Genomic DNA, 14,330 nt, shown 5'->3' with positions numbered 1-14,330 from the left:
CACATGGTTTGCACTCTCTGATAAGTGGTTATTAGCCCAGAAGTTCAGAGTACAGGAAGAACAACCTACAAACCACAAGAAACACAAGAAGAAGGGAGACCAAAATGTGGACATTTCATTACTTCTTAAAAGGGGGAACAAAATATCCACAGAAGGAGTTGCAGAGACTAACTATGGAGCAGAGACTGAAGGAAGGATAAGCCAGCCTAAATATAGCTATCTCCTGAGAGGTGCTGATAGTACCCGACTAACACAGATGTAGAGGCTCACAGCCATCCATTGGTCTGAGTACAGGGTCCCCAATGAAGGAATTAGAGAAAGGACCAAAGGAGCTGAAGGGTGTGCAGCCTCTTGGGACGAACAACAACATGAACTAACTAGTACCCTCAGAACTCAGAGGGACTCAACCACCAACCAAGGCCTATACATGGAGGGACTGATTGTTCTGGCAGCATGTGTATAGTAGAGGATGGCAAAGTAGATCATCAATGGGAGGAGAGGCCCTTGGCCCTGTGAAGGTTCTGTGCCCCAGTGTAGGGGAATGGCAGGGCCAATAAGTGGGAGAGGGTGGGATGGCAAGCATGGGGATGGGGGAGGCAATAGGGGTTTGTTCTTGTTTTTTGTTTTTTGTTTTGTTTTTGTTGGTGGTTTTTTTGGAGGGGAAACTGGGAAAGGAGAAATCATATGACATGTAAATAAAGAAAATATCTAATAAAAAAAGAAAGTGAAAAAAAGAGTTTGGTTATCATAGAATCATAGTCTAGCCTTGGTAATATAAGCAGTATGTATCTCAGTAGGGGTGCAGTAGGGTTATACTCAATTTAGTGTTTTGCCTTTTTCTTCCTTTCAGTGAATTTATTGGATTCACGCACGGTCATGGGGGACCTTGGATGGATTGCTTTTCCAAAGAATGGGGTAAGTTCTTTAGAAAATTTCCATAAACACATCCTGTATCCTTCAAAAGTCATATTTGATTGAAATTTTGTTGGATGTTTTTGTTGAGAGGAGTGTAGTGTATTTCTGTAAAGTCGATTTGGGGGTATTTCAAATGAGTTCTGACAGAAAATTAACCAAAAGGTAAAAGTTTTCAGTGACTAAATGTGAAACACATTGCTTTCCTCTCAGTATTTCTCTACACACACACGCACACACACACACATACACACACACACATACACAACCAATCAACCAACCAACCAACCAAAAAAACCTTTCAGCACCTAGACAATGTGGTGCTTTGACACTATTACAGTTAAGTTACTTAGGAAAAGTACTTGACATCTGTGTGCAATATTAATATATGTTAGTATCCTTATATTATCTTGCCTTCAGATAATTCAGCACCTACTTTGGAATTTCAAATTATTATTGCATTTATAGATACAATATAAAAAGTAATATTGTTCAGATGTATGAATCCAAAAGTAAAAATTTGTAAGAAACATAAAATGAGTGTCAATGTAAGGGAATGTATTATGTCATTTCTAGTTTCTTACATCCAGATTGCTCATTGTGCTTGTAAAATTTTACAACTGTTATCTCTCTCTCTCTCTCTCTCTCTCTCTCTCTCTCTCTCTCCTTCCCTCTCTCCCTCCCTCCTCCACACCCTCCTTCATTGTTATACTTTGGAACTTTGGAATTTTAGCCATGGCCAAAATGTTTTATTTAATGAGTATATTATGTGTCCTTTCTGAACGTCTGATGGAAATGCAGTTTAAAGTTACAGTTTTAGAACTCTCAGAATTTGCTATTCTTTTTGAATTCAGCTTGACATTTTACACTTTTCCAATTGAGAATTTACTAAAACAGTATGTTGAAAGTATATATTCGAGTTAGTATCCATATTAATCTTTGGGATTCATTGCTTAATTCTTGTCCCATTTCTTTATAGAAAACAAAGGTCTTCAGGTAGTACTATGTCCAATTTTCTGAGGAACCACCAGACTGATTTCCAGAGTCATTGTACCAGCTTGCAATCCCACCAGCAATGGAGGAATGTTTCTTTTTCTTCACAACCTCTCCAGCATCTCCTATCACCAGAGTTTTTGATCTTAGCCATTCTGACTGGTGTGAGGTGGAGTCTCAGGGTTGTTTTGATTTACATTTCCCTGATGACTAACAATGTTGAACATTTCTTTAGGTGCTTCTCAGCCATTTGGTATTACTCAGATGAGAATTCTTTGTTTAGCCCTGCACCCCATTTTTAATAGCATTATTGGATTCTCTGGAGTCTAACTTCTTGAGTTCTTTGTACATATTAAATACTAGCCCTCTATCAGATGTAAGGTTGGTAAAGATCTTTCCCAATTTGTTGGTTGTCGTTCTTTCCTATTGACAGTGTCCTTTGCCTTATAGAAGCTTTGCAATTTTATGAGGTCCCATTTGTCAATTGTTGGTGGGACTGCAAGCTAATAAAACCACTTTGGAAATCAGTCTGGTGGCTCCTCAGAAAATTGGACATAGTACTACCTGAGGACCCAGCTATACTACTCCTGAGCATATACCCAAAAGATGCTCCAACATATAAAAAGGATACATGCTCCACTATGTGCATAGCAGCCTTATTTATAAAAGCCAGAAGCTGGAAAGAACCCAGATGTACTTCAATAGAGGAATGGATACAGAAAATGTGGTATATATTTACAAAATGGAGTAGTACTCAGCTATTAAAAATAAAAATGAATTCATGACATTCTTAGGCAGATGGATGGAACTAGAAAATTTCATCCTGAGTGGAGTAACTCAATCACAAAAGAACACACATGGTATGAACTCACTAATATGTGGATATTAGCCCAAAAACTTAGAATACTCAAGATGCAATTCACAGACCACATGGAGTTCAAGAAAAAGGAAGACTAAAGCATGGATGATTCGGTCCTTCTTAAAAGTGGGGACAAAATACTTACGGGAGGAAGCTCGTAACAGCATTCCAATAATATCATTTTTCTTTGTTTTTTGCCATTATTAGATTAATTCTAGTTTTCTTTCTAAATTTTAAAACAATATTCATTCTTTCAGTATGATTGTAAGTTTTTATGTATCATAATTTTTTTGATACAGCTATCTTGCATACTGTGTATTCTGAAGGCAGAGAAGATAATTTAGAGTAAATTAGTGAAACCTTTTGTTTTACAAGTGGAAGAATGTGCATGGAATCTTGATTTGCATTTTTAGAAGTCATTAATATACAAAATATTAGGAAGTGGCATTATTATTTTAAAGGAAATGAGTGTTCAATCTTAAATGACTATAGGAAGAAATGTACACTTGCCATGGATTTAGGCATGCTCCATTAAGGCCTGAGAATAATTGCTTCACCTGTAAGTGGCCTTAGTGTTCTATACAAAAGGGAAACAAAGGCAATTGCTTAGAAACATGTTGCATGAATGTGTCAAGAAGAACGATACTTGTGTGGAAATGAGAATACTTAATCTTTGAAGAGGATTTGTTTTTCTTTTAAATCTGTCAGGTGTTGTCTGATATTTAGTTAAACAATCAAATGGATGTTCACACAGAAAAATATAGCATGTTTTCAGAATTACTTTAGAATGTTGATTATAAAAATAAACTTCAAATTCTAGAATGTGGGAACAGTTAAATTTTCTAAAAACCAACAGAGTGCCAAGATGAGCAATATCAGCATGCAAAACAAAAGTAATCTTAAATATTACACTGAGAATTCTTGGGAGTTGGTTTACTAGTGAAGACTTTAATAAGCAATGTAAAACATATAAGAAGACTGAAAATATATGACTAATAAGACTAAGAAACTATAAGAAGTATATATCATCTAATTCAAAATGCCACAAGAGATTAACTGTCCTATAAATAAACAGTAAAATCCTGAAATAAAGAATTCACTGCAAAAGACAAACCACAGATCTGGTCAGGCAGAAGGAAGGACCAAAAATAAAAGTGAAGAATAGGATTTTTCCTGCCTGAGAAAGTGATGGGTCACAATGACAAAGGATGCAAGAGGCCTAATGGAATAGTAATGATACGTGAAGATTAATGAACTAGCATAGTCTCACATTTGAAATAAAACAAACATAAGTAAAATAAATTCAAAGAGATCCACAGATTCAATTAAATTGTCAAAACTGTATTAAGAACATTTTAAAAGCATCATTTGAGAAACATCTCACTGAATATAAGAAATATTCAGAACATTTAAAAGTTTATTATTCATTAAAAGCCATCATGGCAGATTTAATCCAGAGCATATTTACGTGACACTAATAGAAAAAAAATTTAAGCAAAGATATATACCCAGAAATAGTAAATTTAATTTTGAAATGAAATTAGCACTTTCTCTGATTAAATAAATCTTGAAAGAACATAAATATCAGAAACATTTTTCTACTGAAAATATCTAAAAAAAAATAGGTTATAAAATATAGAGCAATGTGTTTTAGAGAGAACTATACTATTATCTCTCAAACATTCTTTTATCCTCCTTATTTTACTTTGATAGTAACATAAAGTATGATAAGTTATGTTTTTACTTAAGTCCACAAATGTATTTTAAGGAACAATAATTGATTTCAGGATGGCTTATTTATAACACAATCATGTGGTTCCATATAATACAGCTATACATCACTTGATGATGAAGATACAGTGTAATGCATGTTGTCCACAATTTTGTCATGTTAAATACATTTTAGTGAGTACTTACTGAGACGGGGCTAGATTGAACGCTACTGGACAATTCAATCTATGGACCATAGTCATATTCGCTGGCCTTCATTGACCAAATCCTGGTGCCGTGCCTCCTGACTGCATTCTAGTATAAGCACATAGTTACAGTGGAACCTAGAGAGTATATAAGGTGCATGTGCCTAAAATTTTTGTTTTACATATATGATATTTTTATATGGATTTCAGAGATGTCTCAATTATCAAAGAACTTCCAATTCAATTATGGGTACTTGAGTTTAGACCCAACTACACATAAAAAAAAAGAAAGAAAGAAAGAAAGAAAGAAAGAAAGAAAGAAAGAAAGAAAGAAAAATGAAAAGCTAGATTCTGAGAAGCTTCCTTCTGCAGTAGAGGGGAACAAATACAGAAACCCACAACTAGAAAATGTTCAGAGAATGAGCAAATATGGAATGCTCAATCCCAAATGTGATGTCTCCATCAAATCCCTCCTTTCAGGGCTCAGGGAATTGGCAGAAGAGGAGGTGGAAAGATTGTAAAAACCAGTGAGAGTGGAAGTCACCAAGGAAACAAGCCTTTGAAACACAACAGGACTGATGAACATATGAACTCACAAATAATGTGGCAGCACACTTAGGGCCTGCAGGGTCTAAGCTAGATAGGATCTCAGAGCTGATGTCAGAAGTGGGCACATGTCTTGATATTTAACGAGAAGCTATCTCATGTATCACTATCTGGATAGACATATAGATATATAGATACGATAATATGAATATATCTACTGCACATACCAATACACACACACACACACACACACACACACACACACACACACACACATTGGTTGTCAGTGCTTCAAAGTTGGAAGATCTTATAAAAAACCCGAATGTCTACTCTCTGTTGATTCACGTGTTTCAGAAAGTTAAAGCTTGAGGTATTCCATGCCCCCAACAAGTGCAAGCATAGTAAAGAAGACAGCTTTAAGAAACTGAGTACGATTTCCTGTATGACTCACTTTCCACTGGGGACTCTTCTGTCCTTCTACAAAGTTGTAACTGGGGACAGTCATCTTTCTGTCATTGCACAAACTTTACAGTATCCTTTTGTTCAAAGAAAGACTTGATTCTTTTTCATTTTTTGTTGTTGCATATTAAGATAGTGTTCTGCTCCATTATTTTAATTAGAGCAGGTAATTGGATTTTATCAGATTTATCAATTATATATATATACAGTAAGCCATGACTGTATGTGTGTATTCCTGTGTGTGCATAGTTTGCAATGGAAGAAACATTACCTATCTTCCCTTTCCTTCTAAACATGTCTTTTATTATTTCTTTCAACTATCACAAAATTATTAGATAGTATTCCTGTCTGTACTTCTCCCACATAAGTCCCATCTCCTTTCTCCTGTATGATTCTAAACATGTATTAAGGTACCAGGCTATAGACAGGGCAGAGAAGAAAGGAGTTCATAAAGGATTTTGAAAGTGAGCAATCAAAACAAACAAACAAACAAAAGGTGGTGTTTTTTTTCTCATCCTGACTTCTCTTAATATTGGTGTTCAGAAGAATCACAGAATTATCAGGATCTCAGGTCACGTGAACAGTTTGTATTTTGTGTCCTTTGAACCTTGCATTGTCATTTCTCTATTGACTTCATTCATAACATGTACAACTGACATTAAAATACAACTGGGGAGATGTACAAAGATGCATGTAGTGCTTTGTTTTGTAGATGACGAAAGACAGCATAAGAAATTTACTTAAATTTAGGCAGTTGGTTCTTCTGAGTCCACTCAACACCAATATCTCCCATGACACTGGGTCATTGAAACCAAAGATGAGTCATTCCCAATGCTATATTTTTTCTCTGTCCTCTTCTTTCTATGCTTCAACTACAAAGCCATGTCCATGACTTTACTGGCTTGTCTATTTCCCTGTATGAATCTGTAGTTTATTTACATCTAGGTCCCTGCTGTTGCCTTCTGGAACATTTATCATTGATTAATCTATACGGACTCAGCATGGGTGGAAAAAGTGGTTTTCAGGAAATTTTTAGCAACTGTTTCCATGGTCTATTCTCATGAGAATAAAATTAATGGCCAGGATGTTTACTAAAAACAGATTATATTCTTACGTCTCAGAAATTCCTACACCGCATTTTTTTTTCCACATCCTGTTGTTGGAGATGCTCACTGTACACACCTGCTGCCTGTGCTTGGTGGAATTAACCATTCCCAGTAGGGTTTTTGCGACTTCCTAAAGCACACGTGTGGAAACCACAGGTCTCCCAGGAGCATGGTCTCAGAGTTGCATTGAAACTTCTGGTTTTACTCTGCTAGATTTTATTTTCACCATCAAAAAGAGTAAACATCATGATTATTTTAACTTTATTTTTTATTGCATCTAGGAATTGTTATGACACTTTATAATAACTTACTCATTTTATGAAGAATGTAGATATTGAATTAAATCACATTTGCTTTAAAATGGAGGTAAACTTGCTCGGTCTTCCTAGAGAGAGGAAAAGGGAAAAGCTTACACTGTAGTTATATCAAAACAGAGGCGATAGACTTTCTTGTTTCTGCTTCTCCCTGCACTATGTTTTGACTTCCCTGAGACACAGAACTTCATTCACTTTTAAAAGTGAGAATGATCAAGCTATGCGAAATGAATGATGATCAGAATTCTATTGTGCTACTTGGTGTTTGAATATTTGTCTGTTTGAATCAAGAAACTCTTTAACTAGATTATTTATTAAGATCCTCAGTTTTTAATAAAAAAAACCCAAAAACAAACAAAAAAACCCAAAAATCAAAAAACAAAGCAAAAACCTAGTATGTCCCACATGTTCCACAAAGACAAGTATGTAGAGAAACACCTGGACACAACTGAGGTTTACATTTTGGTTTTGTGTTTACAGAACTGTGTTAAAGCTAGCAGTATATACTGAGGTCCACACCAAGCAAAGAGAAGATGCTAAAGGTCAAACGAATGATGAGTGGTATAAATGAGACCACATTGTTTTCTACAGAAAAAAAAACTGCTTATAGACAGTGATATAAAAGTATTCTAAGGCAAAGGATATTCAAATATACAATGCAAATGTCAGTGTAATGAAAAATTTGCCTGGTCCAATGTAGCTTAGTCCTGTTATAGTTTAGAAAGATAGAAACACCCAAATGTATAAGGTAGATAAGATAATTTAAGGAATTCAAGAAAATCATTTGATGTATTCTGAAATTTAAGAGGCATAGGATTTTGCATTTATATTTCCCACATGGAAACTTAGCAGTTATGAAGACAGTCCCTTAAAATGTCCAGCTTTATTTCTTCTGCCTATAAGGTAAATGCAGTAGCTGATATTTTATATAAGCAAACATACACAATAAGATAGCAAACACCAACATTCAGGTCTGTAAGACAGCATTGTGATGTACATGCATTATTTGCTCATTAGGGATCATGCATTCTATGCTTGATGTCAATATGGAATTATGCCCATTTTTCATGTGTAGAAGAGCCACCAACACATATTCCCCTTTGTAATGAAACTTACAAATAAGCTGAGAAGTGAATTTTATCTATATCATCTTCTGATAATGCTTCTCCCTCCCTAACCTGCAACTGGCTACCCAAATATTCCATCTTTTCAATCTGGACCTATCCCCTCAAGAAATTATCTCTCTCAGAGGAACTCTCTTCCACTTTTGCACATCATGGTTTGCAAGGTTTTTTTTCCCCACCCCCATGTTAACCTTTTCCTCCATAAGTCCATTCCCTTCCCGAGTGGAATGTGTATGTGTATGGATCTCATAGGATATGTCAGGCCTCATGTACAATACATTATTTTGCTAAATTGTTTCTTTACATCTTTCTTGCCAGGTTGTCACACCCAAGGAATAAATATTTGAAAAATAAATGTTCAAGTCATTTTTAAGGAGTTAAATATATAACTCCTACCTCCCCTGTGATGTGAAGCACCCATGCACTAACTTTAACAAATTGTTTTACCCACTACATCCTCTACTTGTTTCATACCAAGAATTAATTTTCTTGTGCTTTTTTTTTTTTTTTTTTTTTTTTTTTTTGTAATTTTGAAGAATTTTATGTCCGGCAAGATGTCTCTGCACCAAATGGTATAGTCAAAGTAAGAAATCTAGGGTTAAATTACTTTTTTATAGTAAAAAAAAAAAAAATGATTTGCTTTCATTGATATTTGCATCATTTTCCGTAAGGGAATGTGACTTTTTTTTAACTGTTATCTTCCCATTCATTAATAAAGATGTTAAATAGATTTAAGCTTCCCAGAAGTCTCTGAGACCCAAACAGCAGGTATTTTTCCATGCAGTTTGATTGCTGTTTATCATGATCCTTTAAAATATATATATATATATATATATATATATATATATATATATATCCTTCAGCTCTTTTCAATTCATGTGACAGTGCTCCTGTACAAGTCAATTTGAATTAATTTTGCAAGCAAATGCTTTATGGTTCTGAGTACATAATCTCCCTCTCCCACAGAGAAAAAATATACTGTAATCATCCAGCATTCCTGTTGATTATTTCCATTAAAGGCAGCAGGGGAAAGGGAGAAGGCCAAACCTCCTCTCTCACATTCAAGGCTCTTGCAGTTCAGTGCTTTTTATCTGCCCCCTTCCTTTTCTGCTTCTCCTGCTAACACTAATGCACAAAATGATGGCCCAAACTGCTCAGCCTGGAATTGTCCTTTGGAACCTAGCCACTGTTGTCTTTTTGATCTTATATCCCAGCACAAATTCTTCCCCCCAAAAGGATCTCTTGCATAACATCCTACGGGTTTTATGTAAATTTTTACCAATAGTGTTCTGCACAAATTTCTGGAAATGCTCTTTTCTATATGGCGTTGAGCTTAATGCTAATGACTTTCATAACCCAGAGTAAGTAATACAACATGAAACCTCTCATTACCATCCAGAGGGTGACCACTTCTGGAAAGGAATCAACATGGCTTTTATTATGTATCGAATGCACTCAAAATTAGATATTGGAGGTGATATTCATTGTGCAAATAGTTTAAAAGCTACCTCCCTCTACCGGTCTATTCCTCCTCCTTACCTCGAGAACACTGATCTTTGTTTTGTATCAGATATACATTTAAGAGAAAAGTGTTTCTTGCTAGCTGACAGTTTTAAATTTGAGTATTAAAATGTGGTGAGTATTTGAGCAACAAGAAAAGTCTGTGCACATTAGTTAAAAATGGTGTAATGTTAAAAATACACCAAAATTTGAATTTAGGCAATTGAATTTATTTAGTGTCAAGCAGGCTGAGGATATTTTCTTTAATTGAACAAGATAATTAAATTATAGAGACTATCACTTAGTTTACAATTTGAGGTAAGATTCGATTTATCTCTACATCTTTTCAAACAGAAAAGTTTCAATTGATCTTTATTAGAGTTTTGAATTATAAGACCTATGGAAACATGTTTAGCTATGATTTTAATCTTTATATTATGCTTGATACAAATTGCTAACTTGAATAAATATTTATCTCCTAAGTGACAATGTAGTTACTATGGAAATAGTTAACTATATTAATCCAGAATCAAGTCTGCTTCTACCATTGCTCCTGGATAAGTAACCCAATACATCTCTCTCTCCAATACACCTCCTGTCCTTCTCATGCTATGTGCACTACTTATTAAATTAGCACATTATAAACTCTACATGAGACAACCATTTTATGTCAGTAGAATGCCTGTCCCTGGCTTAATGTGTCACATGTAATGCAATCATTTTCTCTCTTCTTGGTTTCTGTTTTAAAGAATCAGTTTCTGAATTTATACTATCCAAGAGGTAGGTAGTTACTGGTACAAACTCATAGAACCACTAGGTTTTGACTGTTAACATTTTATCCTTTGTCATGTTTGAGCTAGACATTACCCAACAATTAAAGATAGAAAAATATATATTCACTAATTTCACAAATCATCTTCATAATTTATTAATAAAGATTTGAGAGGTTTTATTGAAAGCATGAGAGACACTACTACTTTGTAGTAGGTGAATAAAGATTCACAAAATATGTAACTGTTTTGAACAATCAATGATTCAGTGTCTCATGTTGAAAACGAAATGTTCACTAATTGTAGAACCAAGGGAAGGAACAAACAGATGACCAGAAGGCAGATAGGTAGATATGTATCCTCTCTCTCTCTTTCCCTCTCTTTCTCTCTGTCTCTGCCTCTCTGTCTCTGTCTCTGTCTCTCTGTCTCTCTCTGTCTCTCTCTGTCTCTCTGACTCTCTGTCTCTCTCTTTCTCTCTGCCTCATCAGTTTCTATGTCTCTACCATTCTCTCTCCTCATCTATCTCTCTATCTCTCTCTGTCTCTCACTCTTTCTTTGTGCATGCTTGTGTGTGTGTGTGTGTGTGTGTGTGTGTGTGTGTATCACTATGGATGCACCGTATTTAGTACTCTTTGGAAATCACTTCATACTCTTAGATAAGTGTTACAAAGTGATGTATAGGTTCAGTGTGAGGCTTTACATGGAAAACAATTTCAGAGTTGTTCAGATTTTACTATTAAATAGTCAGAATATAAGAAAATATTTTAATCAAAAAAATCCTAAAATGCTATATTTTAAGAGTAGTTTCCAAGAGATGTGCTAATGTCCTGATCCATATAAGTAACCTGTTGTTTTTATTATCTAAATGCCAATCTTCAGTTGGTTGTACTATATAAGAATGGCTGCTAGCTTAATAGACCAACAATACTAACTGTGAACTCAGAGAACATAGGGTATATTACTGTATAAAAAAGTGGTAGTGAAGCATTTGATGACCCTCTATGCAGTACTTCTCTGTGGCTTCAACTTTTAGCCGGCCACCTCCTCATTCTTTTCTGAAGACATGAGTAATATCTGCCACTTTGCATATAACTTCTTTAGAATTACAAATTTGACTTTCCGTATCAAATAACCAAGTTCACATTAGGAATTCCACAGAGAAACCATACATTGACCCAGCCTGTTATTCATCATCATCTATGCAAACTACTCTAACTGTTGGGACAGAGGCAAAAACTTGGAACTTTAGGTGTTGCTGGTGCTGTAGGGTAATGTCTCTTCAGTACAAGAACAGGATTGATTTAGAAAAAATATATTTTTATCTAGACTTCACTGAAACTAGTGCCTTCAGGAATTAGGTCAAGAAACCTTTGTTTCCAGTAGCAAGCTGTTTTCTATGTAAAGTTGATTTCACTTTAAAAAAAATAGTTGCCAGTGTGAAAGAGTTTTTCAAAATATAGTGAGTGAAATGAGTTGTTCTAGTCTATATCTCTAAAGATTGGAATATGATACATGTGGATTATTCATAGCATTCAAATACTTTATTTGGCTGAAACATTTAGGTTTTTTTGAAGGATTAATAGTAAGATTTCTCTATGTATTTCAGATTTCACAATAATCACTGATCACATGTCCATTTATCATCATTTTTCAATTGTTTTTCTATTACACATGCAAAATAATATTACTCTACCATCTATATGCCATTATTATGAGTTGGTGTAAAACTAATAACATCCTATTAGCTCATTGTTTCCGTAGGGCCTGGGAAAGCCACCCTTGTGGTTGCTGACCTGCCAGTGCAAGTCCCTGTGCTGCAGTTAAAGTTGTCTATTGCTTGGAAGAGAGCACAATAAAAACTATGAGAGAGGAAAGGAGAGAGGGAGAGACAGAGGGAGAGGGAGAGACAGAGGGAGAGGGAGAGACAAAGGAGAGAGAGGGAGAAGGAGAGGGAGAGAGAGAAAAGGAGAGAGAGGAAAAGAGAGAGGGAAAGAAAGAGAGGGAGAGAGAGAGAGACAAGGTAGGGAGAGGAGGAGAGACAGAGAGAGAAGGAGAGACAGAAGGAGAGGGAGAAACAAAGGGAGAGACAGAGAGAGAGGGAGGAGAGGGAGAGAGAAGGAGAAAGAGGGAAAGAGAGAGAGGGAGAAGGAGGGAACACGAGACAGAGACAGAGAGACAGAGAAACAGAGAATTTATTTAGTTTCTGTTTTATGTCCTTTCCTTTGTAGGATGTTAACACTGCAAAAATGGCATTATGAATGGTCAGTGCCCTAACTTATGAATGTAAAGCAATCACACAAATTCCAAATTTTCCTTAATATAATTTAATATTTTATCTAGACTATAGATGAAGGAAATATGAATATTACATCATGAATGCCTGACTTAATCTTTCATTTATTCTACTATGCATCCTATGCATCTGGACAAAGGAAATAAAAAGCTGTTTCAAAAATTTTATTGGAGGCAAAGTTTTATGTATATGTTGGCATGAATAGCAGGCAATTGTATGATAAGTCAATTAATCCAAGGCTGTACTATAATTAACAAGAGCTGAAGTAACTCAAAATGCTCAGTTTTCATCACTATCCCTCCTTTTGTACAATTAAAGGCATAAGAATGAAAATAATTCTGAAAAATAAATATTAAGCCTGTGTCTTTGATTAACTGTCTCCTTTAATGCTATATTAAAGAATGGATGTTTTATGCTATAATAATATTTTTTTATTTCTAATGCAATATTTAAAAAGTTTTAAAAGCAATAAGCAATAGAAAGGATAATATATTTATCTTCCATATCCCCTTAAAATTATTTTTAAAAATTAAAATATACAGATTATGATTACAGTCATCAAAATATCACATATAAATTGGATATTAATATCAGGTTATCTTAATGTTCAAAATATAAGGTTCAACAATAAGGTATTTCCATGACAACAACTATCCTGGAGGGTTAACTAGTGATTATCATAGTATCACTGTTAGTTCTCTGGAGTTTGATTCTTATATCTCTATATACTGATTTCTGGTCTCAAGCTAGGTATCAGAATGAAAAATTACTCAGTCAGTGAACTAGTGAAACACATGACTTCTCTTCCCTTTGGCAAACTCACTGTGACTTTTGATTGAATATTGACAATATGGTTGTAAAAATAATAAACTACACTTGAGTTTATAGTTGCAGCTCTTCCTGGCTCTCTCAGTACTGTTCTATTGTGAAGAGAAACCATGACCAAAGCATCTTCTATTAGGGAATATTTGATTCAGGGCTTCCTTGCAGAGGTTTAGAGAGTTAGTCCATGATCGGCATGGCAGTGGGACAGCAGCAGGCAAGCAGGTATAATGCTAGAGAAATAGCTGATTGCTTACATCCTGGTCCACAGGCCGCAGGCAGAAAGGTAAAGCAATACTCTGCTAGGTGGTAGGCTTTTAAAACTTGAAAACTGACAGGCTAGGGGATACTTCTCCTCAAACAGGCTCATCCTTCCTGATTCTTCCTAAACCATCCACCCACTGGGAACCAAACATTCAAGTATATGAGCCTATAGGGGCCATTGTTATTCAAACTGCCACCATGACATGCTCTAAATGTGATCCTCCCACCATGTTTTAAAGGTTGAAATGCATTGAGATGGGTCTGAGAGCAGCAGCAAAGGAAAGTTGCTACAACCCGACTCCATACGTGGCAGAATTCGAACTTATTTACTTTAGTCTATAAGTCTAGTACAACAGAAATCAAAACATTTTTTTTTAATTTTCTTTTTTTTATTAGATATTTTCTTTATTTCCAAGTACATTTCTCCATTCCCAGTTTCCCCTCAAAAAAAA

General features: G+C 35.2%; 1 protein-coding gene across 8 annotated transcripts in view; it reads left to right on the top strand.

Moving 5' to 3' along the window:
• Epha5 (EPH receptor A5) overlaps positions 1 to 14,330 on the top strand; it is a 352,826-nt gene that overhangs the window by 31,911 nt on the left and 306,585 nt on the right. For all 8 annotated transcript variants that reach the window (XM_031342894.1, XM_031342892.1, XM_031342889.1 and 5 more), the window contains exon 2: positions 851 to 915. In XM_031342894.1, the coding sequence (XP_031198754.1) occupies positions 851 to 915 (65 nt within the window). The remainder of the gene's footprint in view (positions 1 to 850; positions 916 to 14,330) is intronic.

The sequence above is a fragment of the Mastomys coucha genome, unplaced genomic scaffold (assembly GCF_008632895.1).
Source record: "Mastomys coucha isolate ucsf_1 unplaced genomic scaffold, UCSF_Mcou_1 pScaffold22, whole genome shotgun sequence".
In the NCBI taxonomy this organism is placed as follows: domain Eukaryota; kingdom Metazoa; phylum Chordata; class Mammalia; order Rodentia; family Muridae; genus Mastomys; species Mastomys coucha.
Note: the sequence above shows the minus strand (reverse complement) of the source record. Positions and strands in the feature narration are given on the sequence as shown.